Source organism: Equus caballus, chromosome 1 (assembly GCF_041296265.1).
Source record: "Equus caballus isolate H_3958 breed thoroughbred chromosome 1, TB-T2T, whole genome shotgun sequence".
Classification (NCBI taxonomy): domain Eukaryota; kingdom Metazoa; phylum Chordata; class Mammalia; order Perissodactyla; family Equidae; genus Equus; species Equus caballus.
This window is the reverse complement of record NC_091684.1, coordinates 130,637,436-130,660,064: the sequence shown is the minus strand read 5'-3', so window position 1 is coordinate 130,660,064 and position 22,629 is coordinate 130,637,436. Positions and strand designations below refer to the sequence as shown.

Sequence of the window (22,629 nt, the reverse complement as noted above, 5' to 3'; positions counted from 1 at the left end):
TTGGAATAGGGTGAGACTACAGGAATTGAGATCAGTTAGCAGCTTACTGCAGGAATCTAGGCAAAAGATGGTGACTATCTGAACTGCCATCAGTGTTTGGTAATGACAAGAGAGAGTTCTAGTGAAATGTATTAGATAAAATTGGCAAGACTGATTTAGGGATTTAGTCAGAAGTACATCTGGACGTGAGGGGAGGGGCGTCAAGAATGGTCTGAAAGTTGAAACTTAGCTATCCAGGTGGATGATAGTGACATTAACTGAAATAGGATAAAGACAGAGGAAGAAGGTGGCCTGGGGGTAGAGGAAGACTGGTTAGCATGGAAAAACTTCTTAGAATTGAGAAAGAGGGTATCCAGAGGATTGGTTTTGAATGTATTGAATTTGAGGAATCTGTGAGATATCTAAAATGTGAAAGGTGAGTAGAGGAAGAGAAATCCACAATGGACCAAGAAGTCAGACAGTTTGGTTGATAACAGAAAGAACCGTTTCAGAGGCGTTTTCAGGAGGGGAAGTTCACATTATCATTGCCACTGAGATACCAAGAGAAAGATTATATATGGTTTAATGAGAGTGCATAAAATTATGCTTAAAAAACTGACATTCCAAAATGCTGATTGGCTAAAGGGAGTTCATAAAGTGCCCAGGTTAGTTTCTCTCTCTCTCTTAATTTAGAGAAAGATTTAGGAAGGGAGACAGTTTTTTCAAGTCATTTATCGTGGTAAGTCTCACAGTGCCTTTTTCATTCAGATTTTCTTCTTTCTTCCCCATCCTCCCACAGATTGATCACACTTACAAGAGCTGCTATGAAACAGGGGAAGTGAAAACTAACAGATGAAAGTTTTGCCATGCACTGAAAGGAAAGCATCATCTGTGAAGTTCTATTTTTGAAAATGTCTGCTTGTAACACCTTTACCGAACACGTTTGGAAACCTGGTGAATGTAAGAACTGCTTTAAACCTAAAAGCTTGCACCAGCTCCCTGCAGACCCTGAGAAGGCACCCATCACCCATGGCAATGTGAAAACTAATGCCAATCACAGTAATAACCACCGCATCAGGAACACCGGAAATTTCCGGCCTCCTGTGGCTAAAAAGCCCACTATAGCTGTGAAGCCCACTATGATGGTGGCAGATGGACAAAGTATATGTGGTGAGCTTAGTATCCAAGAACACTGCGAGAATAAACCTGTCATCATAGGGTGGAACCGAAACAAGACAGCCTTGAATCAGAAACCACTTAATAATAATAGTGAAGATGATATTGAAGGATTTAGCCATGTTCCTAAGCCTTATAGGCATGATAGTGCAAAGAAGATATCAAATAACAATAATGGACTAACTGAAGTATTGAAGGAGATAGCAGGCTTGGATACCAACCCTCAGATAAGAGGAAATGGAGCAAACTCCAGAGAAACATTCTTAGGAAGAATAAATGATTGCTATAAACGATCACTAGAAAGAAAGCTTCCACCAAGTTGCATGGTGGGTGGGATAAAGGATACTCAAGGCAAGCATGTTATTCTGAGTGGGAGCACAGAAGTGATCAGTAATGAAGGGGGCCGGTTCTGTTACCCAGAGTTTTCTAGTGGCGAGGAGAGTGAGGAAGATGTACTCTTCAGTAACATGGAGGAGGAGCATGAAAGCTGGGATGAGAGTGATGAAGAGCTGTTGGCCATGGAGATTCGCATGAGAGGGCAACCTCGCTTTGCTAACTTTAGGGCAAACACTTTGTCTCCTGTTCGATTCTTTGTGGACAAAAAATGGAATACTGTCCCCCTGCGAAATAAATCTCTACAGAGAATCTGTGCTGTAGACTATGATGACAGTTATGATGAAATCCTGAATGGTTATGAAGAGAATTCTGTGGCTTCCTATGGGCCAGGAAGCATTCAGAGCATGGTATCATCTGACTCCACATCACCAGATTCTTCTTTAACAGAAGAATCACGGTCTGAGACAACCAGTAGTTTGTCTCAGAAGATTTGTAATGGGGGAATATCTCCTGGTAACCCAGGAGATTCTAAGGACAGGAAGGAAACTGAGCCCAATTATGAAAGTCTCTCTAGTAATAATCAGGAGGAGGACTCATCACAAGCATCCAAAAGCTCAATAAAAGTTGGAGAGACACACAAAGCAGTACTTGCTCTCCGTTTAGAAGAAAAGGATGGCAAGATTGCTGTACAAACTGAGAAGCGAGAAAGTAAAGCCTCTACAGATATTGCTGGGCAAGCAGTAACCATAAACCTCGTTCCTGTAGAAGAGCAAGCGAAGCCCTACCGAGTTGTGAATCTGGAACAGCCGTTGTGCAAGCCATATACTGTCGTGGACGTGTCAGCAGCCATGGCCAGTGAGCACCTCGAGGGCCCTGTTAACAGTTCTAAGATGAAAAGCTCTTCTACTCCAAACTCTCCAGTGACATCACCTGCATTGACATCAGGACAAATAAGTGCGCATTTCCAAAAATCCAGTGCAATCCAGTACCAGGAAGTATGGACTTCCAGTACCAGTCCACGGCAAAGGATACCTAAGGTGGAATTAATTAGTGGTGGAACTGGACCAAATGTCCCTCCAAGGAAAAACTGTCACAAATCAGCACCTACTTCACCCACAGCTACAAACATTTCATGTAAAACCATCCCTGTTAAGTCACCTAATTTGTCTGAAATAAAATTTAATAGTTATAACAATGCTGGTATGCCACCTTTTCCAATTATCATTCATGATGAGCCAACTTATGCTCGGAGTTCCAAAAACGCTATCAAAGTTCCCATTGTAATCAATCCAAATGCATATGACAATCTAGCCATTTACAAAAGTTTTCTTGGAACAAGTGGAGAACTTTCACTGAAGGAAAGAACCACAAGTATGATAAGCCATACTTATGAAGAAATAGAAACTGAAAGCAAAGTGTCTGATAACACTACTAGCAAACCCACTGAATGTCCCCAAGCTAAAGGATTTTCAAACAGCACAGAGTGTAAAAGGGGTTCAGTGGCTCAGAAGGTTCAGGAGTTTAATAGCTGTCTTAACAGAGGTCAGTCTTCACCACAGAGAAGCTATAGTTCCAGCCACAGCTCCCCAACAAAGATCCAGAGAACCGCTCAAGAACCTGTGGCCAGAACAGAAGGAGCTCAGGAGTACCAGATGGTGAGCAGTGGCAGCAGCACCAGGGAGAAAGCAAGCACAGTGCTTTCTCAGATTGTGGCTTCCATCCAGCCTCCACAGTCTCCTCCAGAAATGCCCCAGTCTGGCCCTAAAGCTTGCAGTGTGGAAGAGCTTTATGCAGTTCCTCCAGATGCTGATGCTGCTAAGAGTACACCCGTTCGGCCCAAATCTCTCTTTACATCTCAGCCCAGTGGTGAGGCTGAAGCACATCAGACCTCAGAAAGCCCTACCACCAAAGTACAGAAAGATCCACTCACAAAGCCAGGCACCACCCCTCCCTCCAAATTAGCGACTAACCCCCAAAATGAGCCACCACCTCCCTTTCCCCCACCACGCTCTACTTCCTCCCCTTACCATGCAAGTAACCTTTTGCAGAGGCATTTCACCAACTGGACCAAGCCAACCAGCCCTACCAGGTCAACAGAAGCTGAGTCAGTTTTGCACTCTGAAGGCAGTAGGCGGGCAGCTGATGCAAAACCTAAACGCTGGATATCATTTAAAAGCTTCTTCCGCCGTCGGAAAACTGATGAGGAGGATGACAAAGAGAAAGACCGAGAGAAAGGGAAACTGGTGGGCCTGGATGGCACAGTCATCCACATGCTGCCACCTCCTCCAGTTCAGCGCCATCACTGGTTCACGGAGGCAAAAGGGGAGTCTAGTGAGAAGCCAGCCATCGTTTTCATGTACAGGTGTGACCCTGCCCAAGGCGAGCTCAGTGTGGATCAGAGCAAGGCTGGGGCAGACCAGTCAGCAGTCACAGAGAAGACGGCAACAGAGGATGGGTTACTACAAGACTCAGAGAAGGAGAAAAAGAGTCATTCTTCTCCATCACAGATTCCTAAAAAAAGTCTCAGGTATGTAAAACAGACTGGCAGAATGTGGGAATTCATTTTTTTTTTAAAGATTTTATTTTTCCTTTTTCTCCCTAAAGCACCCCGAGTACATAGTTGTATATTTTTTAGTTGTGGGTGCTTTTAGTTGTGGCATGTGGGATGCCACCTCAGCGTGGCCTGATGAGTGGTGTCATGTCTGCACCCAGGATCTGAACTGGCGAAAGCTTGGGCTGCCGAAGCAGAGGGCACAAACTTAACTACTCGGCCACAGGGCTGGCCTCTGTGGGAATTTTTTTTTTAACAAATTTTCAAGTGCTAAGTTTTTTACGTCTTTATGTTTGCGTAAGAGCCATTGCACTCAGTGGTCATCATCTTTCTTCATAACTGCATTCCAGGATTAGAATATTATTAAATGATCTTATTTCACTGAACAAAGTTTATAGCCCTGGATCTTTAGCCAAAGTAGCCTGCTGCATTCTGATGAAGGCAGAAGGGCTTTAAAATAGAAAAACAAATCAAATACCTTAATAGCAATAAATAATACATTGCTTTGAAATTCTGTGGTAGTGTGAGGAAGAAACAGGATCAAATGAGTAAATGATGGTACTATTCTTTCCTTCACTGTAGATGAAATAAACTCTTCAAGAGGCCAGCCCTGTGGCCTAGTGGTTAAGTTTGACGTGCTCCACTTTGGTAGCCTGGGTTTGGTTCCTAGGCACAGACCTACGCCACTCGTCAACAGCCATACTGTGGTGGTGACCCACATACAAAATAGAGGAAGACTGGCACAGATGTTAGCTCAGGGCAAATCTTCCTCCGCAAAAAAACACAAAAAAACCTCTTCAAGCAATTCTTTTTGACTTCCACCAAGATGTTGTCTCTATATGCATTACTTTATTTTAAGGGAATTTGGTTTTTTTATTGCTATCTCTTTCTGTCCTTCTTTCAAGTATTGTGGAAAAGGGGGAGAGAGGGTCAAGCAGTTTATAGTTATTTAACCGGTGTAAATGGAGAAGTTGGTTATTGAGATTGAGACCCAATGGTGTAATCCTCGATCCAGCTAGGCAGATTGTATACCCACACCAGTTCTCTAGGCATTAGTTTTCTTTAATACTTTAATAACTGTTGTATTGATTACCTACTCTGTGGGCGGCACATCCCAAAATCTATCTCGAATCCATATAACAGCCCGACATATTGGTTGCCTTCTTCAGATGAAGAAAATCAGAGAAGTTACAAATCAGCCAGATTAACACAGCTACTAATTGTCAGAGCCAGAATTCAAATTCTCATCTGTCTCACTCTAAAATTTGTATTCTTCCTATAATGTTGCATTGTTAATGAACAGAAGATCAAATAATTTTATATTTTCACTTCTAATCATTGACATAAACATTTATATTGAGGAAGCTTAAGTTTTTTCTTTCTCATTTGTATTGTAAACAAAATTAATGAACCTCCAGTAAAAACAAGGAACTGTTATCCCAAGTCTGTAACAAATGGGATGATTTCCTTATATCCCCTGTCCTTTTTGTTCTTAAAGATATGACCTGAGTCTTCCATTCACCTGATTGAGTCTTCCTTCCTCTTCACATCTAGTAAGCCTTCTCTCCACCAAAGACGGCAAACTCTGATGATAGAGCAGATTCTCTCACCAGCTTTTCTTCTGAAAAGTATAAATAAAAGTAAAGTAAACACTTAATGCCTTCACTTTCTCTAGCAAAATGTTAGGAAGTTTTATATATAAGCTTTTTACATAGCCCCAAGTGGTTGTCAAAATGCTAACAAGTTACTGTTTTCCTCAAATCCATATAATACCAAAGCAAGTAGAATAGTGGTAATATACTCCTGGAAAGGAATAGTCTTGTCATTGGTAGTTGAAAGTGGATGGTAGAAAATTGTATTCCAGTAGTAATAAAGCACATGTATTGCAGGTTATTTAGGAAAGAAGCAATTTAAACAGCACATGGTAGGAGTTACCTATGAGGGAATGGCAGATAGTTCTTGCAGATCAATAAATCGCTTTATTCCTCATTAAATATGACTGTGGTGTGTTTATCCACATCCTGGAAGCCAAGGCCAAGAAATGATTTGGCCTCTTTTCTGTGGAATAAGACTACTTTGGCCTCATCCCACTATATGTGGGCTTGAGGGCAGCCCAGGCCCTTGGCCCTATACAGCTTATATTTTCACAGATTTGGTTGTACGTTTCTAGGCCTGTATTCAGATCTACGGTTTTAGTCAGTGATTATTTAACATAACTGCAGTAGAGTATTGATTAGAGTCATCAGGTGATATGTAAAGGTTTAATTCCAGAACCAGCAGTTTATCCTCATGTGGTGCCTCTATAATGGTGACTTGTTAATAGCAGGGAGAAAGGCTTGCCTGAAAAGGACAAACTGATAATAGCAATGTGCACTGATCAGCTCGCGACCCCTACTCGAGTTATCATGGAGTGAAATAGCCTCGGGAAGAAGCCATTGGCCTTTCTGTGTTGCTGGCACGTCTATATCAGAGATGTCCTGTTCCTCTGACTTCCTAGTGGGAAAGGAGTTCCCCACCCCCCTACCCTGGATGCTCCACATGAACCTGTCCCAATCCCACTCCACAGTGGTACAGGCAGAAATTTTGCTGGGAGGAGTGTGGATCAGAGCCTGGTGATGTTCTGTAGTGCCTTGCTGCCCAGATCCCATTTGGTTTGATTTATTCGATATCCATTTACTGAGTACTTGCTGTAATCCTCAGGCCCTGCTATATTAGTTAACTTGGGCTGCCGTAACAAAATACCACAAACTGAATGGCTTAAACAGCAGAAATTTATTTTCTCACAGTTTTAGAGGCCAGGAGTCCAAGATCAAGATTCCAGCTGATTTGGTTTCTGGTAAGGAATCTCTTCCTGGCTTACAGGTGGCTGCCTCCTCGCTATGTCCTCACTTTCCTCAGTGGGTGTATGCAGAAAGGGAGAGATTGAGACCAAGCTCTCTGGTATCTCTTATAAGAACACTAATCCTATAAGACAGGATCCCACCTTTATGACCTTATTTAATCTGTTTCCTTAGAGGCCTCCATCTTCAAATACAGCTACACTGGGAGTTAGGGATTCAACATATGAATTTGGGGGGGACACAGACACTCCATAACACATGCCATGGGTCTTCAGAGAAGGAAGAGCCCCTGTGAACAGTGAGACATGGGTAATGTAAGATTTGAATAGTCTTTAATGACTGGCTGAAAATTTGAAATAAGGATGGAAACATACACTGCAGCCTCATTGTGAGGGGCTTTGAAGACCTGCAGGTAGTCTGGACCTGACCTTGACAGGTCACAGGATCTAAGGATTATGTAGAACAGAGGAACTGCAGAACAAAGATATTTCAGGAAGAGTCCCCTGGCAGGGTGGGTAGAAGGTACAGGTTCTATGGTCCCTCTTGTAGCAGCTTTCTCAGTCTTTGAAGCCTGCCTTTTGTGCTCACCTCTGTCCTCTCTTGATACAAAGAACTGAGATAGTGGGGCACGCTGCAAGACTTGACTTATTGCTGGTGTCACAGATGTCATTTCTTCATCCAGCCAGGTCTTCTAATAAAAATCATAAGTGTGTTGACCTTAAACAAATAGACAACCAATTATTTCTCCAGCAAAAATGGGTTTTTTGGGGATCAACAGAGAATTGTGATTCAGGATCTGCAACCATGGCAAGCCACCTACAAGTTCTGAGCAACAAGGGGAGGGGAAACTCTTTTATAGAGGGGAAGGGGAAGTTGGGAAGGCTATTGTAAACAAATAGTCCATTGGAGGGATTGAGAGTTTGAATATAGTGGCTTTTCATTGGCTGAGTTGCGACTATATCTATTGGCTGAGCTCTTGGGCAAGAAGAAGTCTTTCTTCTTCCTTTTGGGCTCTGCTATCTTTGTAGGGCATGAGAGCTCCCCCTCTGCCCTCCCAACTCCATTTTAAATGAGGTTTCTGTTTATTAGTTTTCACAAATGTCATACTAGGCCAAATCCTTATTTCCTAACATTTTGTGAGTTTGTGTAATTGTATTCTAAGAATAAACCTCTGAAGGTAAGGATTGGTCCCAAAGCACCATTATGAATCTCTCATCTCTGACTACTTAAATTATTTTATTTCCCCTTTTCAGCTATTTCACTTCTGAGCAATGATGCCCCTTAAAATTTTCCTACTCACTTTTTACACTTTGCTCCATTTATACTTACTACCCTGTTCTCTCTGTGGGGAGGGAGGCAGTGAAAAATAGTTTCTCAAAGTGTGGACCTAGGACCAACTGCATCAGAATCACCTAGGTGTTTGTATAAATGCAGATTCCTGGGCCATAGCCCAGAGCTGTAAAATCAGTCCCAGAGGTGGGAGCCGCAAATCTACATCTTTAATGAGTGCCCAAGGTAATTGTCTGATGACAATTGGTATAGTATTTTAGAATACAGACTTTGAAGTCACTCAGACCTGAATTTGAATCCTGCTCTCTCCACTTATTAGCTCTACCATCTTGGACATCTTGAGCTCTGCTTCTGTTTCCTCATCTGTAAACTGAGAGGCAGAATAATCTATCTGTTTAGAGCACAGACTCTAGAGCTGAACTGCTGGGTTTGAATCTCAGCTCCACCAGTTACTTGCCATGCTACCTGAGGCAAATGACTTAAGTTCCCCGGGCTACGATTTCTTCATTTGTGAATCAGAGATAATAACCTGCCTAGTAGGTTGTTGTGAGATTTAAAACAATTTATGTAAAGGGTTAGAAGGCAGGGTGTGAGTTTTTTTCCCCCACCTCCAGGACATATTTGACATGTCTGGAGACTGTTTGGTTGTCACAACTGGGGAAGCAGGGAGTGGTTCCAACACCTACTGGGTAGAGGCAAGAGATGCTAGTGTGATCCTGCTATGCACAGGACAGCCCTCCACAACAAAGAATTATCTGGTCCAAAATGTCAATAGTGCCAATTTCGAGAAACATGGCTTAGAACAGGCACATAATAAGCACTGTGTACATTTGGGCTACCATTGTTGTTTACTATTGTGAGAATAACAAGCCTTACTCAAGTATTATTGTTAGGAAATATATATTTAAGCACAGTACCTAGCACTCATCAAATTTAGAGGTAGTGTTTGTGGTGATTATTATTAAGAAGCCAATATCTGTAAACACAGTCTTTTTATATAGAGCAGATCCTATTTAAAGAAGTCATGTAAATAATGTAATGTAAATAATGACTTTGTAAATGTAAATAATGACTGTAATGTAAATAATGTAACGTAATGTAAATAATGACTTTGTTTAACATATTTCAAAAGTAGAACACATCTATAATCATTAATACCTCACATTTCAATAATAGCTTTATTCTTTTCAAAGCACTTTTCTTCATCTTCATAATCAAGCATTTATTGTTGCATCTTTACAGTACACCAAGCTTGCCTGGTGGTACCAGTGTGGTGGAAAGAATATGGATGTTCGAGTTGGATAGTATCAAATGCAGATCCTGACTGTACCACCTAAGTACCTGTGTAATCTCAGGCAATTCATTTCACTTCTTTCAGTCTCAGTTTCCCCATCTGTAAAATGAGAATAATTGCATCTACTTCCTGAGGTGTTTTTGTGAATTAAATGGAAAGGTGTGTGGCTTGTGCAATGTCAAGTACGAGTAGGTTCTGAGCAATTTTAGTTCCCATTCTCTCCCTACATCCAGGCCCTCAGTGAGCCCGCAGTGTTTTTGGAGAGTCTAGGGTACATAATCATCTACCTCCTCTGATGCAAAGGCAGCCAGGCAGCTGAGGGAGATTATGAGGAAAGTGGGAAAAGGTGTAGTGACTTGTTTCTCTAGTACTTCTGGGCATGCAGAAGAAGTCCAGATCCCTAGAAAAGCTCTTTCATACCCTACCTGGGTCAGTCCTGTTGGAGAGGCTTGTAGGTATTTTCTTCTAATGTCTTGCTTTTTCAGGAAATATCCATCAATATCTCACCCCTTTCTTTAGAAATGAGCTAAGGCCAAAATGGTGATGCAGACACATTCCTTCTGTTACCACCTACAAACATAGGTTCTTTACCCACGACACAAGAGGGGCCAAATAAAAACTAGAATACCAGGCTTATGGCAAGGAAAGGGTTTTTATTTCAGGTGATATCAGCCAGGAGATGAGAGCAAGCCTTCAAATTTGTCTCGTTTCATATGTCCCCAAAAGAGGGGAGGCAAGGGGTTTTAGAGGTTTGTGAGGAATGTAGCTGTTTGTAGATGGCAGGGGGGAGTCAGGGCCCTTGCTGGTCAAAGCTTTCCCACCAGCCTGCACTTGGCCTTGGGACACTACTTACAGGGAGGAGGAGGAAGAGATGATATGAAATCCAGGTGGTTGTCCTTGGCTGTTTGTCTCCATGGCGGATAGTAGATTCTGGAACCAGGAAGCCAGGGAGTAAACAGAGGAAGAGTGCTTTGGTTTTAACCCCATATATCCTGGGTTTAATGTAGGGGAACTGATATCAGAGCCAGCATTAATTCTGCCCTATTTTATGTTCATTTCTCAATCTTGAAGGATTTGGGGCAATGACCAATTTAGCTACTTCCTGCTGAATAAGGGCATAGGTTGTTTTATCTTGTTGAGCCAGCCTTTTCATAAGGCAGTGATGCAGGTGGGCTTTCAAAGTTAGGTCTGTGTTGCATAAGTAAGTAACCAGTTATTTAATAAGAAACATTTCTAGAGAAACAAAAAGAAAAAACAAGGTCAATGGTTGGAGCAAATCATAAACCAGTTCCTGAGCCCAGGGGGCAGCCAATCAAGATTCCTAAAAGTGAGGGTCAAAGCATCTTTTGCAGTTTAAAATGTCTTGATGGTGTCATCAGGCATTCAGGTAGCTTTCTGAGTGGTTTACACAGCAGCAGGCATGAATCTGTCTTAAGTTTACATCAAGTGCTCCAGCTTCAGTTTTTAAGGCTTCAGGAAAAAGGGCAGGTTCAGTTCTCAGTGATTCCAAATGAAAATCATAGAAAAAAATGGAAACATTAGTTTGGAGATTTGTTATTTGAGATATTTCAGGAGACTGGAAGAATTCAGGATCCAGTCCAGTTTACAGATATAAAACAAAAACCTCAAAGACAATTAATGGAATTAGAATATAATATCCATGAATGTGTATTATAGTTTCTATTGAAACATAATTTTTCTCTCTAAAATCACCCTCATTTTTAGCAAAAATACTAGTTGTAAAATAAGTTTAGTTTTAATAAATTTGGCCCAATTGTTTACATAAGTACAGTAAGAATAGCAGTTGATCATATAGGTTCTTTTGAATCTGCTTTGCTGGAACTTTTTACAAGGAATCTCAGATTGAACTTTAAAGGCCTCTCAAGGCCAGGAAAGCCAGACCAAGAACTTGTCATCAGATTTTGCCTGCAATACCTACAAATTTGGGTGAATTCCTCTCTTTGAGAGGTTTCCCAAAATATTGAGGTTCCTTGCACCTGCCAGGGGGAGTGACATTCTTTACTCAACCTTACCAGGTTACTGGGAACCCATAAGCAAGGTACTAGGCCAATATTTCCAACTGGCTTTACTCCAGAAAGTCAACCTTTATTTTTCAAAAGCTGTCTTGTCATATCTAAGCCTGTAGGTTTTTTTTTAAATATGACATTCCAGTCAAAGCCTTGGTAATATAACTAGTGTTTCCAATTGTGTCCTGTTATAAGACAAACAGATTCTTATTGAACTTATGCAGACAACTATATAGCCATGAAAATAAGAATACTTACTCTTTAAGAATTTCCAAATTCTGGAGGGATCAGGTAGGGAGAAAAAGATAAATGTTTCGATTTTGTTTACAAATGTATGATTTTATCAAATTGCTATAAATCATAGTTAGCACAAGAGAAAAGAGGCAATGATTTTTTTAAATCTGAGGAAACAAAACACAAAACGTTTTTAAAAATCAGTAATATTTTAAACAAGAAGTCATAAAAATTGTAATCATCTTCATCAGTTCATTTAGTCCTGTGTAATAGATTTTTTATCTTAATCTTCTCTTGGTAGTTTTATGAGGTCATCAGTTTCTCCATTAGAGTTCTGTAATTTATCTAGCTCAGTTTATAATCTGAAAGTTTATCATAAATCTGTATTTTAGAGCAGGTGTCAGTCTTTTCCATGAACTTTTCTGAAGGTGAAACATATTTGCAAAAACATCAGAGTAAAACAACTGTCCATAAATAACAAAAGACTTAAAAATGACAATTGACAAAGATACTTGACTATTTCTGTGACATATAACACTTTGAAATAACCAGAATTAAGACTGATAACTAGAACAGATCAGAGTTTTAGTAATGTTATACAGCCTTTAAAACATTTTTATCAATAACATTTACCCATACAATATCATAGGTCCCCATGTTTAATTATCACTTTCACCACGGTGACAGTTAAAGAATTTTAGGTGAACGCAGAGAATTAAATAGCTATAAGAAGAACTTCGGCATCTCTGATTAAGGACCTGATAAAAACAATATAGGATATTTATTTTGATAAAACATAAAATCTTTATTCTTCTGGTAGACTCCTCAAAGAAAAAAAATCTTTCATATTTTTGTTTTTACCAATAGCAGACTAAAAGTTTAGGAAAATTATCTTTTTAAGAAAGAGAAGACCAAGTTTTAATTTTGTACCAGATTACATTAAAATTTATTTACAGAATTAAATTTATTTTAATCTCAGCCAACTTGACCATACATAAAACTCTTAGGGGTTTTACTTTCATAAACCTTTTGTCACTTATTTTTTACATTCAGAATTTGTCCCAGGTTTCCTTTCTTCCCTTTGAGTACTTTAGGACAAATTTATCTTTTTGTAACCCAACAAGCAAAAATACTTTTATTTATATACCTTGTTACTGAAAACATATATTTTATTTTCCTTGTATACAAACATTTTTTCCTTAATTTTTAGTAGCTTTAATTTCATATATTAATTAGAATTTTTAACTCTTAGAAACCTTAAATTCTAAGTAAAAACCGACTAGGCAATTATAAACTTTTTTTTACATTAGCATTCTGAGGCTTGACAAATTTACAAATACCTTTGATAATTTTTAGAAACGTTACTTTATAGTAATAAAACACAGATGTGTTTATTGATAGACCCAAATGCTTTTTAGTTTTTCTGTAATAAGCCAAAAGTAGATAGACATGTTCAGCAATAATAATGTTTCAGTATTCCATCCTATCCAAAAATGACCCAGATATTCAACAGATTTTGTTATTTGACTTAACATAGGAAAACTCTAATGTTTTAGGTTACCAAAAAGATTTTGGAAGCTGTTTTTTAAGTATACAGACCATAAAACACAATTATTATACTCAAAAACTTTTACCCATTTTTATCTATTTAAATTATTTGTTTTAAAAATCATGTTTAGATTACTCTCAAAGACTTTGTGTGACATCAAAGCAATTAACCATCATCTTAAATTGTTTTAAGTACATATATCATAACACATAATTATTGTTAAAAAATTTCTCCAAAAACATTTATCCTTTTACATTTAGTTTACCTGTTCTCAACAATTATGTTTAGATCGTCTACGAAAACCTCATGAGACATTAAACAAAATCAGCTATTATTCTAAGTTATTGTTCTTATTGACAAATTTTGTAACAGAGAGAACATGAGCTTGTTTGACCAGTAAACCCGGGCTGTATGTCTGCCTTATATCCAATGCTGATAACTTTGAGGACATACCTATTTTAAATCAAACCAGCAAACTTAAACAGGCTTTTATTTACCAAAGATCATTTTATATTATGTTAAGTAACTTTGTCTTTTAGAATTTTCTGTATGTTAATCAAAGACTGCATTCCATTGTGAGAGATTTTGAATCCTCTCTTTTAGGGGTGACCTCTAAGGTGGACTCATCTGAAACAGAGGTTCCCCAGAATGGCCATTACAATTTCAAATTATCTCAAAGGTTTACTTATTTTCACTTGCTTAATTTTAGATCAGGAATTTGAGGGGAGTTGAAGTGGCAAATTTCACCGAGAGAAGAGCGAGAAGCAGCAGATTTGGCTTCTGCTGATAGCATGTTTAATTATTTAATTATTTTCTCTTAAAGAGGCAGTAAAATATTTCTGATTTTATTTAGAAGCCTCAAAAAATTAAAATAGGCTTCCTGTTGTTGTAGCTGGCTTTTTCCAATTGCATACATCAGTTTGGGTAAACTGAAATTGCCCCATTTTGGCTATTTTAAAGTGAGATCTCCCCTAGCATGTTTAATCAACATCGCCTAAAGGGTGGATTTATATGCTTTTACAATATCAGGTAGGGGAAACATTCCCCAGAGACATAATGTTTATCTCCACAACATAATTTATGATATAGTCGGGCAAAAGAGATGTAATTATTTTACATATAGCCCATTTAGATATACCAATTTTTACAAACCTTTATCTTAATTTTCTTAACTCTTATACTTCTACTTATAACTTGTATTAGAATTCCATTAACAAGTTTCAGTATTACAATATGGTATAGGAGAAGCATTCCCAGTTAGACATAACATTTATTCCCAAGGAAAACATCCAGGCAAAGTTGACATAACCTCTTCATATAATATTAGCTTAAACACTTTAATCTTTCTAGTTTTACCAACTTAAGCAGCTTAACTGTTGCCCCAAACAATTGTTAGTCAGGTTTCTCACTCTGATTTTTGCCTCCTGACCTTTTTGGTTTTTTCAAACTGGGATGAATAGAACAGGTTTGTCTGATGTCCTTTAATGTTGGGGGGCCAATACGGGGTGACTTTAGCCCATCCAGCCTTAGGCAGTGTTTCATTAAAACCTTTGTTTTAACTTTATGTCTGCTCTATTTACCCCATTTTCCTTTTTAGTAACCAGTTAAAGATTTCCATCCTGTTGGGATGAGTCCTATGACTCTTCCCTTTCTGATTTCTCGTTGTTAACTTAATGTTTTCATTAGCATCTATAAGACCACGAGAAGAAGCTGAGACCCCCAAGTTTAATTAAGGTTTTAAGACTAGTTACTGTATTTTCCTTTTAATTTGGTCTTTGCATAGGTACCAATAAAACAGCTGTTTATGACGAGAGCTCTCTAAAAATTTTCCAGCTTAAGGATTCATTGTCTGGCCATGTTCTCTCCAGAGTTAAAAGAATATTGCAGCCATGCAGTGTTACAAAAGAAAATCATCCCTTTTAGACATTGGCTTATGACTATAATTAGATCATCTACTCAGAATTAGCCCCAAATGGACTCTGCTTGGGGACAGACAGCATGTTTCCCTTTCCAATACACAGAGACAGACACACAGATCAAGACCCAGAAAAGCCAGACACCAGTGAACCAGTCCCCAGATTAAGGGTAGAAAGTCCTACAACTGTTCCCACTCTGAATGTGTGCCCAGATGGCCCCTCCACGAACAGAAAGGACCCCAGATGGCCTCTCTGCAAACAGAAAGGGCCCCAGATAGCCCCTCCATGAATGGAAGGGACCCCAGAGGAGGGGAGGGAAGTTCATGGCCCTCCCTGAGGCAACTTACCCTATTTCAGAGTTCGTCGACTCACCAGAATGGAGAACAAACAAACACAAATCTAGAGCCTGTTTCATTGCCATAAGAAAATGTGCCCAGGGTCAGTGGTGCCAAGCCAGATGGAAAGTACTGTGGACAGTCCCTAGGGCAAATCACCTAGGCAGCTGCTGGCCTGCTTCCTAGGAAATCCCTGTCAGTCTGGGGCCGCAGAGCTACAGGCAAGAGCCTCCTGGCTGGCTCACCAGGTTGTTACCGCCTACAAACATAGGTTCTTTACCCGCGACACAAGAGGGGCCAAATAACAACTGGAACACCAGACTTATGGCAAGGAAAGGGTTTTTATTTCAGGTGATATCAGCCGGGAGATGAGAGTGAGCACTCAAATTTGTCTCATTTCATCTTGTCTCCCCAAAAGAGGGGAGGTAAGGGGTTTTAAAGGTTTGTGAGGAATGTGGCTGTTTGCAGATGTGTGTGTGTGTGTGTGTGTGGCGGGGAGGGGAGGGGATGGAGTCAGTGGCCTTGCTGGTCTGAGCTTTCCCACCAGCCTGTGTTTGGCCTTTCGAGACTGTTTGCAGGGAGGAGGAGATGATATGGAATCCAGGTGGTTATCCTTGGCTGTTTATCTCCATGGCAGATAGTGGATTCTGGAGCTAGGGATCCAGGGAGTAAGCAGGGAAAGAGTGCTTTGGTTTTAACCCCATATATGCAGGGTTTAGTGTAGAGGAACTGATATCAGGGTCAGCATCACTTCCATACCTCTGTTCTTGGGAAGGGCAGTCTTATTTTATTGCTCTTTTCCAAGATTAATTTATCTTTTCTGTTAATTTGCACAGATGCCATTCTGACTTTGTATTTCATAGGATTTTAAAACTGATTTTTCTTAGTATTATGAAGGCAGCAGTGACTTACAGTGGCCTGTGTTTTTATCTACTTTGCTGTCTTGCAGTCTGGTGCCTTGAAGATACATTTAATTTGCTATTCACGTCTGTTAAAAAAAAAAAAAGAAACTGTGGAGTGCCTGAAAATTAGAGTCTATTCAAGACCTTGCGCGTGGCTGCCAGTCTCCCCTTTCTGAGACCTAGCTGCTTCATTCATACCAGTAAGAGCTACCTTTGTTTGACCAGACTATGTTAGACGTATTAGCAAGCACTCATCAGATCTCAGTTAAAAGTTAATCTCAGTTCAGGATAATAAGTTTGAAGTTTTCAGTTAAACACTGCAGAAGGCTTAGTGGAAAATTGAAGACACTAAGATAGTGATCAATGGGCACAATACTTTTCTACCTGAGAATGCCAGTAATTGGAAAATGTAGCAAAATCAAGTTGATGACCTGGAAACTAAGATAGGGTTAAGAAATGTCACATTGGTGGGGGGTCCTAGAGGTAAAGAGACAGAAAGCAATGGAGTTTTCCCTCCTTCCAAAAGATTAAAGGTTTGGGATTTGATAACTTTGAACTCTCTTCCTCACGTGTCACTGCACATCCCATTTCTGCAAAAGTCCGTCATCCCCAGCAACCCCAGAAATAAGCAGCTCTGGAAACCAATAACAAAGTCATGAAATGCTATTTCTGATGTGCTTTGATCTGATTTTTAGGGGTAAAAGGAGGTCTTTAAAATCACACGTTTGTTTTTTGGCTGTCTTGGGCAACTAGAGACAGCTGTAGCTGATCACGAGAGCTGGCAAATGGGAATTTAGAATACCATTTGCCCCAAGAGGCAGATATCTTGTATAGAAGGCTGATTTCATTGACCATCCCTTCTGAAGCTGAATGAAGGTGGTTGAATTTGAAGATAAAGTTGAACTGAAATTCTGGAAATACTTGGATACATAAAGGCCTTTAATTTGTTCTAATGTAGAATTTGATTTGCCTTTTTTAAAAAGTACATTCAAGGGGCTGGCCCCGTGGCCAAGTGGTTAAGTTTGCACACTCCAATGCGGTGGCCCAGGGTTTCCCCCGTTCGGATCCTAGGCGTGGACATGGCACCACTCATCAAGCCATGCTGAGGTGGCATCCCACATGCCACAACTAGAAGGGCCCACAACTAAGAATATACAACTATGTACCAGGCGGCTTTGGGGAGAAAAGGGAAATAAATACAATCTTTTAAAAAAAGAACTTTAAAAAAAAAAAGTACATTCAGGTATTATCAGAATTTTTACAGAAATCTATCTTGAACAAGTTTTCCAGGGTTAAAAAAAAGGATTATTTCATTTGATGGTGTAATGCTTAATCCTACCACCTGGGTAAACCAAGTGAGCTTCCTGTAGAAGATTGCTTCCGCAGCTTTGAATTATGTATGAATATTGCAGACTCATGAGATATAACCTTACCAAGGGATTCGTTTGTATAACAGGCAATCTGTAACAATGTTACTGTTTCCTTTGAACACCTTAAGTTCATTCCCCATGTAAAGAAAATGAGATGTCTTTGTGGAGATCGTGACATGATTTTTTAAGCATCAGGTCAGATATACCAAATCTCAATTAAAAACTGGTCATTAATGAAAAACTGGTTGAAGAATTTGAGGTACAGGCAAACGTGTGTTGTCTTCCATCATGAAAGAAGAACAAATGCTGAGAGTCCAGAAAAAGAGCAGCTTAAGTCAGAGTTTGACCCAACTTGATGATCAAGCACGTAGATGTCAGTGCCACAGTTATTGCAGACATTCTGCATTGCATTATAGAGCTACGGATTGTTTCAACATGAGTTTAAATAGAAGAAATAGAAAAGCCATAACTTCCTCTTTGTGGGCCATTTATCAGTTAACAATTCTGTTTTATAGGAATTGAATATCAAATTGTACTTACCCTGAAAAAAATCTAGTTACCCTCATCATCATTTGCTATTAAGATGTACTGAGATATAGTGTATTAAATAGATTTCCTGTCATTTTATTTTAAAGAATTTTTTACCACCTGTCTCATAGATGAAATGGGGGAAATCTTCATTTTCTTCGTTATCTCCTTCCTGATGTTGTCACCTAGTTTGTACAGAAGATAAAAGTAATAGGGAAATAGAACCTGAGTTCTCTGATTGGAATTTTGTTGTTTTCTCCATTACCTTAAACATTTCCCAATGAAATAGAGGTGGTGAACCATTTTGTTAGGAGATATAGCCTGTATTTGGAAAGTGTCATTTTACTATTTGGGAAGGTTTTCTGATTTTATATCTAAATATGAAACATTTAAAAAAATCAATGGTCAAAAATTACAGTCACTTATAAAATTAATATGCGTAAGATTAATTGTAAGATTTTACGTCCTTTTTTCTTTCTGGACTATTTGTCTATTTCTACATGGTGACTGAGTCAACCTTCTCTGATGCTGTTCTCGATTCTTTTTCATTTTCTAGTCACAGCATGTTCCCACATCTAAGCTTGGACTCTCAAAACCTCTCCCTTTGTCTCTGTATCTCTCTCTCACCATTTTAATCATACAAGGAGCTGTTCTTCCCTCAAGCATCAAGACGTGACATATCATTGATGCATTTTTAAAAATTCTTCCTTTTAGACACCTCTGTCACTGTAAGTGCAGATTAAACATCTTAACATCCATTTGCAAATCTGTGTGATTCTACTTTCAACTCTCTTTGCATAGTCCTTTATAGTTGACAGTTATTTTAATTGGTGATTTAATATACCAGTGTACTTATTTAAAATGTGCTTATGAAAATTAATCTTTATGTAGAATATAGGTTGTGCTGCCCTGGTCCTCACAGAGTTAATAAAACTAGCTTTCACTTTGCTTAGCTCTGTAAAGGTAACTTGGCACATTTCCCAGACCAAACCCCTAAGGTAAAGGTCAAGGTACAGCGGATGGTATTAAGGTGCAGAATTCAAGCCTCTCATATCTTGCCCAACTTGTAGTCCTCCTGAACTCAGTGGGTTCTCTGGTTCATCAGAGCTTCAGAACATGATTACCAGACTGAAGAAGGCCCTGTAGAATATCCTTTAATGGGAAATTGTGTGAGTGAGTACAGTGGGTGAGTTTTAATATTTCTTGCTTCTAAGCATCCTTATGTTGTTTTGAGAAGCCTTTAAGAGGACGGAGCTGTGTTTCATGTATGTGGGAACAGGCCCGGGGAATTTCTCACAGGTTGATAGCAGCAACTCTTTCTGTGGTTTTCACAGTAGCTGAGGCTTGTTGTAAATAGCCCAATCCCTGGGAGAAAAACAGACACCTAAGGATAGAGTCATGGTTTCTCAACCAGCCTTCCCTAATCCTTTTTGACAAATGGAAAGGAGAGCTTTCTTTTAGTACTAACGAGGAGATTGGGGGAAGAAAGAGAAAACGCAAGAGCAAGGCTACAGAGATTAGGAGGCTAAAAACAGCTTTTTAGGAAACCCCTTAAATTGACTCTAGATTAAGAAGAGAATGTCTAGAGATTTAATGTTTTTCCTGCCGAGGGGGATTGATATTTTTAAATCACTTTATATTTCTTGCTTTGAAATCAGAAATGGCTTATATTAACTTTTGCCCAGCAAAGATCGTTTTCCCTCTCCTGAAACGTGTTGATAACTATTCTGTGATCTACAATCCTGACACTAAGTGGTGTCTGAGAGTGTCTCAGAAGTGTCACTTTGCTTTGTCTTTGCTAATGCATGGAAATAGAGCCCCTTGTTACTTTGATTTTATCATGGTCCATATTATGAGAAACAAGCTTTTTCGGAGCCCATCCTTTTGGGTTGATGACTTAGGGCAGCCAGTTATGAAAAGGCAGCACACTTTGCTGTGCGGGGCCTCCTTTACATAAACCATCCTGTTGAGTGCTCCTGGAGTGATTCCTTCCCACCTTTCTTCTATCCCTGAGAGCTGGATCCCATAAAGAAACCTCCAGCGCATTGCTCACTCCCAATATAGAGATACCTCTGGCTCTGCCAGCTTTGAAATAATATTTTTGAAGTTGTATATCCAGCGGACTTCAAAGCTTATTTTTTTGCTCAGGCACATGCATAATTTCCATGATGAAAGGTTAAGAAGGTACTCCTCCTCCTCCAGATTCTACTCCTCAAATCCAGAGGTGATATATGTTCTGATGATACACAAAGTGCTTCTTTTAAAGAAACTTGTGTCACCATGACTCGCTGCCAGTTGAAAATCCAGAAATAACGTGTAATAGTATATGTTTTCTTCTTTTTCTTTGCCCATTAAAAAAAAAAGAGCTGACAATTGTGTGACAGTCTAGGAACACATTCGTGGACTAGAAACCATTAAAGATGCCTGATTTTGAGTTTATTTCATTGACCAACCCAGTGAGATTTTCTCACTGGCCAGTTTTCTCCACTAACATTTAATGACCATTCCATCCCTGCTACTTTATAGTAACAAAATTGACAGTTAAGGCAAGGTAGGGAGTGGAGAAGATTGGAAGAGATAGCTATAAGCAAATGAGCAGGGAACAGTGAAACAAGACTGAGAAAACAATGTGCTATGGATGACCATACTCTGGTATGTGGCCAACAGGATGCTCCAGATTCATTTTAATAGATATGATTAACTAGAATGCAGAACTTTCTTTTCTCTTTGCCTTGCCTGCTGCATTAGATTGACGCTTCTGTCTTCCTGGCAACAAGACCTTCCTGGCCTCAGTTTACCTACTAAAACAATTGCTTAACTTCCTTATTTAGATAGTCTAATCTCAACTTTATTCCTGATCCTTTATTAAATACTTGAGTATGTAGTAAATACTATATACTAAATAAAGTAAATATATATAATATTTAGCAAATTTACTATACAATAGTAAATATCAAATACTTTACTAAATACTTGAATATATTTGTCCTTAACTAGCTAACAGCTTTCTCCACCACCACCATCACCACCTCCTACCTAAAAAAAAATTCCACTCCTTACCTGTTATTCTCAAGCTTCCCTCTGAGCTACCATACCTCATCTACCAAACTGTATTCTCAGTATGTATGAATCAAGATAAATAGAAGTATCAGCCCGCATGAAGGACTGCCTTATATTCAAACAAGTATGTTGGGGCTTATGACCCATTGCTGTGTCTATAGAGCCAGTTATTTACATCTATGGCAAGTATATGCCTTCCATAAATCAAATTTTAGCAAGACCTTTGAATGCCAGTGACAATGGTCTGATTTGTTTCAGTCATGTGACCCATGAAGTGACGGAGGATTTTTCTCCTTGGGATCCAAGAACTGTTGCTGCAAAGCAAGATGGCGGGGGCTGCACTTCAGTCACACCAGCATTGCCCCTACCTGAACTGGAAAAGGAAGAGGAAAAAGAAGACACTTCAGAGCCTCTGGACATGAATCCCTGTAGTGCAACATACAGCAACTTAGGTAAGTGCAAATGTCACATAAGTAATAATATTTAAACTGTGGCTTTTTATGCACTAGCCAAGTACTGTACTTTCCTGGATAGTTTTTATTGCTCCATCGAGCAAAAGTTGGACAATTGGAGTTATAAATTTTAACTCACATCAGAAAAAGTTCTGGTGTTTACTAGGCATGTATTAAACACCTGCTACCACGAGCCTGTGCTAAGGGTCTGACTTCGTCCCTGCCTTGAGGGACTCACCTGGAGGGAAAGAGATGAACTTGTTAATAATTTCAGTTTAATATGATAATTGCAGTGATAGAGATACGGAGTATCTTTTATATTACACAGGAGAGGGTGTCAAAAGATGCCTTCCTGGAGGTAATTCCTGAACTGATTTAGCTGGTTGAAGGAGGGAAGGAAGAGTATTCCACCCAGAGGCAACAACATGAGCAAAGCATGGAGATGCAAAATAGCTTGATGTGTGTGGATACCACAACCATTTGGTGTTGCTTAAATGTGAACTGGAGAGTTAGACAAGATCATGCATTTCAAGCTAAAACCTTAGACTTTTTGCTGTTTGTGATAGTGACCCATCAAAGGGTTTTAAGCAGAAGAATAATGTGATTAGATTTGTGTTTTAGATCATCCACTCTGCGGGCCGCTCTGCAAGGATGGATTAGAGGTGAACTATTTGTTAGCCCAAAATCTGGTATTTGGATACTATTGCAGGACCACATAAATGGGAGAGGCCTTGACAAAGATAGTATGAGGGGGAACAGTGGATAGATTTAGGAGATATATAAGAAGCAA

At 39.4% G+C, this 22,629-nt stretch overlaps 1 protein-coding gene across 7 annotated transcripts in view; it reads left to right on the top strand.

The window, feature by feature from the left end:
- Positions 1–22,629, top strand: part of PEAK1 (pseudopodium enriched atypical kinase 1) — a 296,044-nt gene that overhangs the window by 232,374 nt on the left and 41,041 nt on the right. For 6 of the 7 annotated variants that reach the window (XM_023653109.2, XM_023653081.2, XM_070232875.1 and 3 more), the window contains 2 exons: positions 779–4,018; positions 21,646–21,839. In XM_023653109.2, the coding sequence (XP_023508877.2) occupies positions 891–4,018; positions 21,646–21,839 (3,322 nt within the window). In that variant the 5' untranslated portion in view covers positions 779–890. Of the gene's footprint in view, positions 1–778; positions 4,170–4,650; positions 5,671–21,645; positions 21,840–22,629 lie in introns of those variants that run through there. The other variant, XM_070232900.1, reaches the window with a different exon arrangement.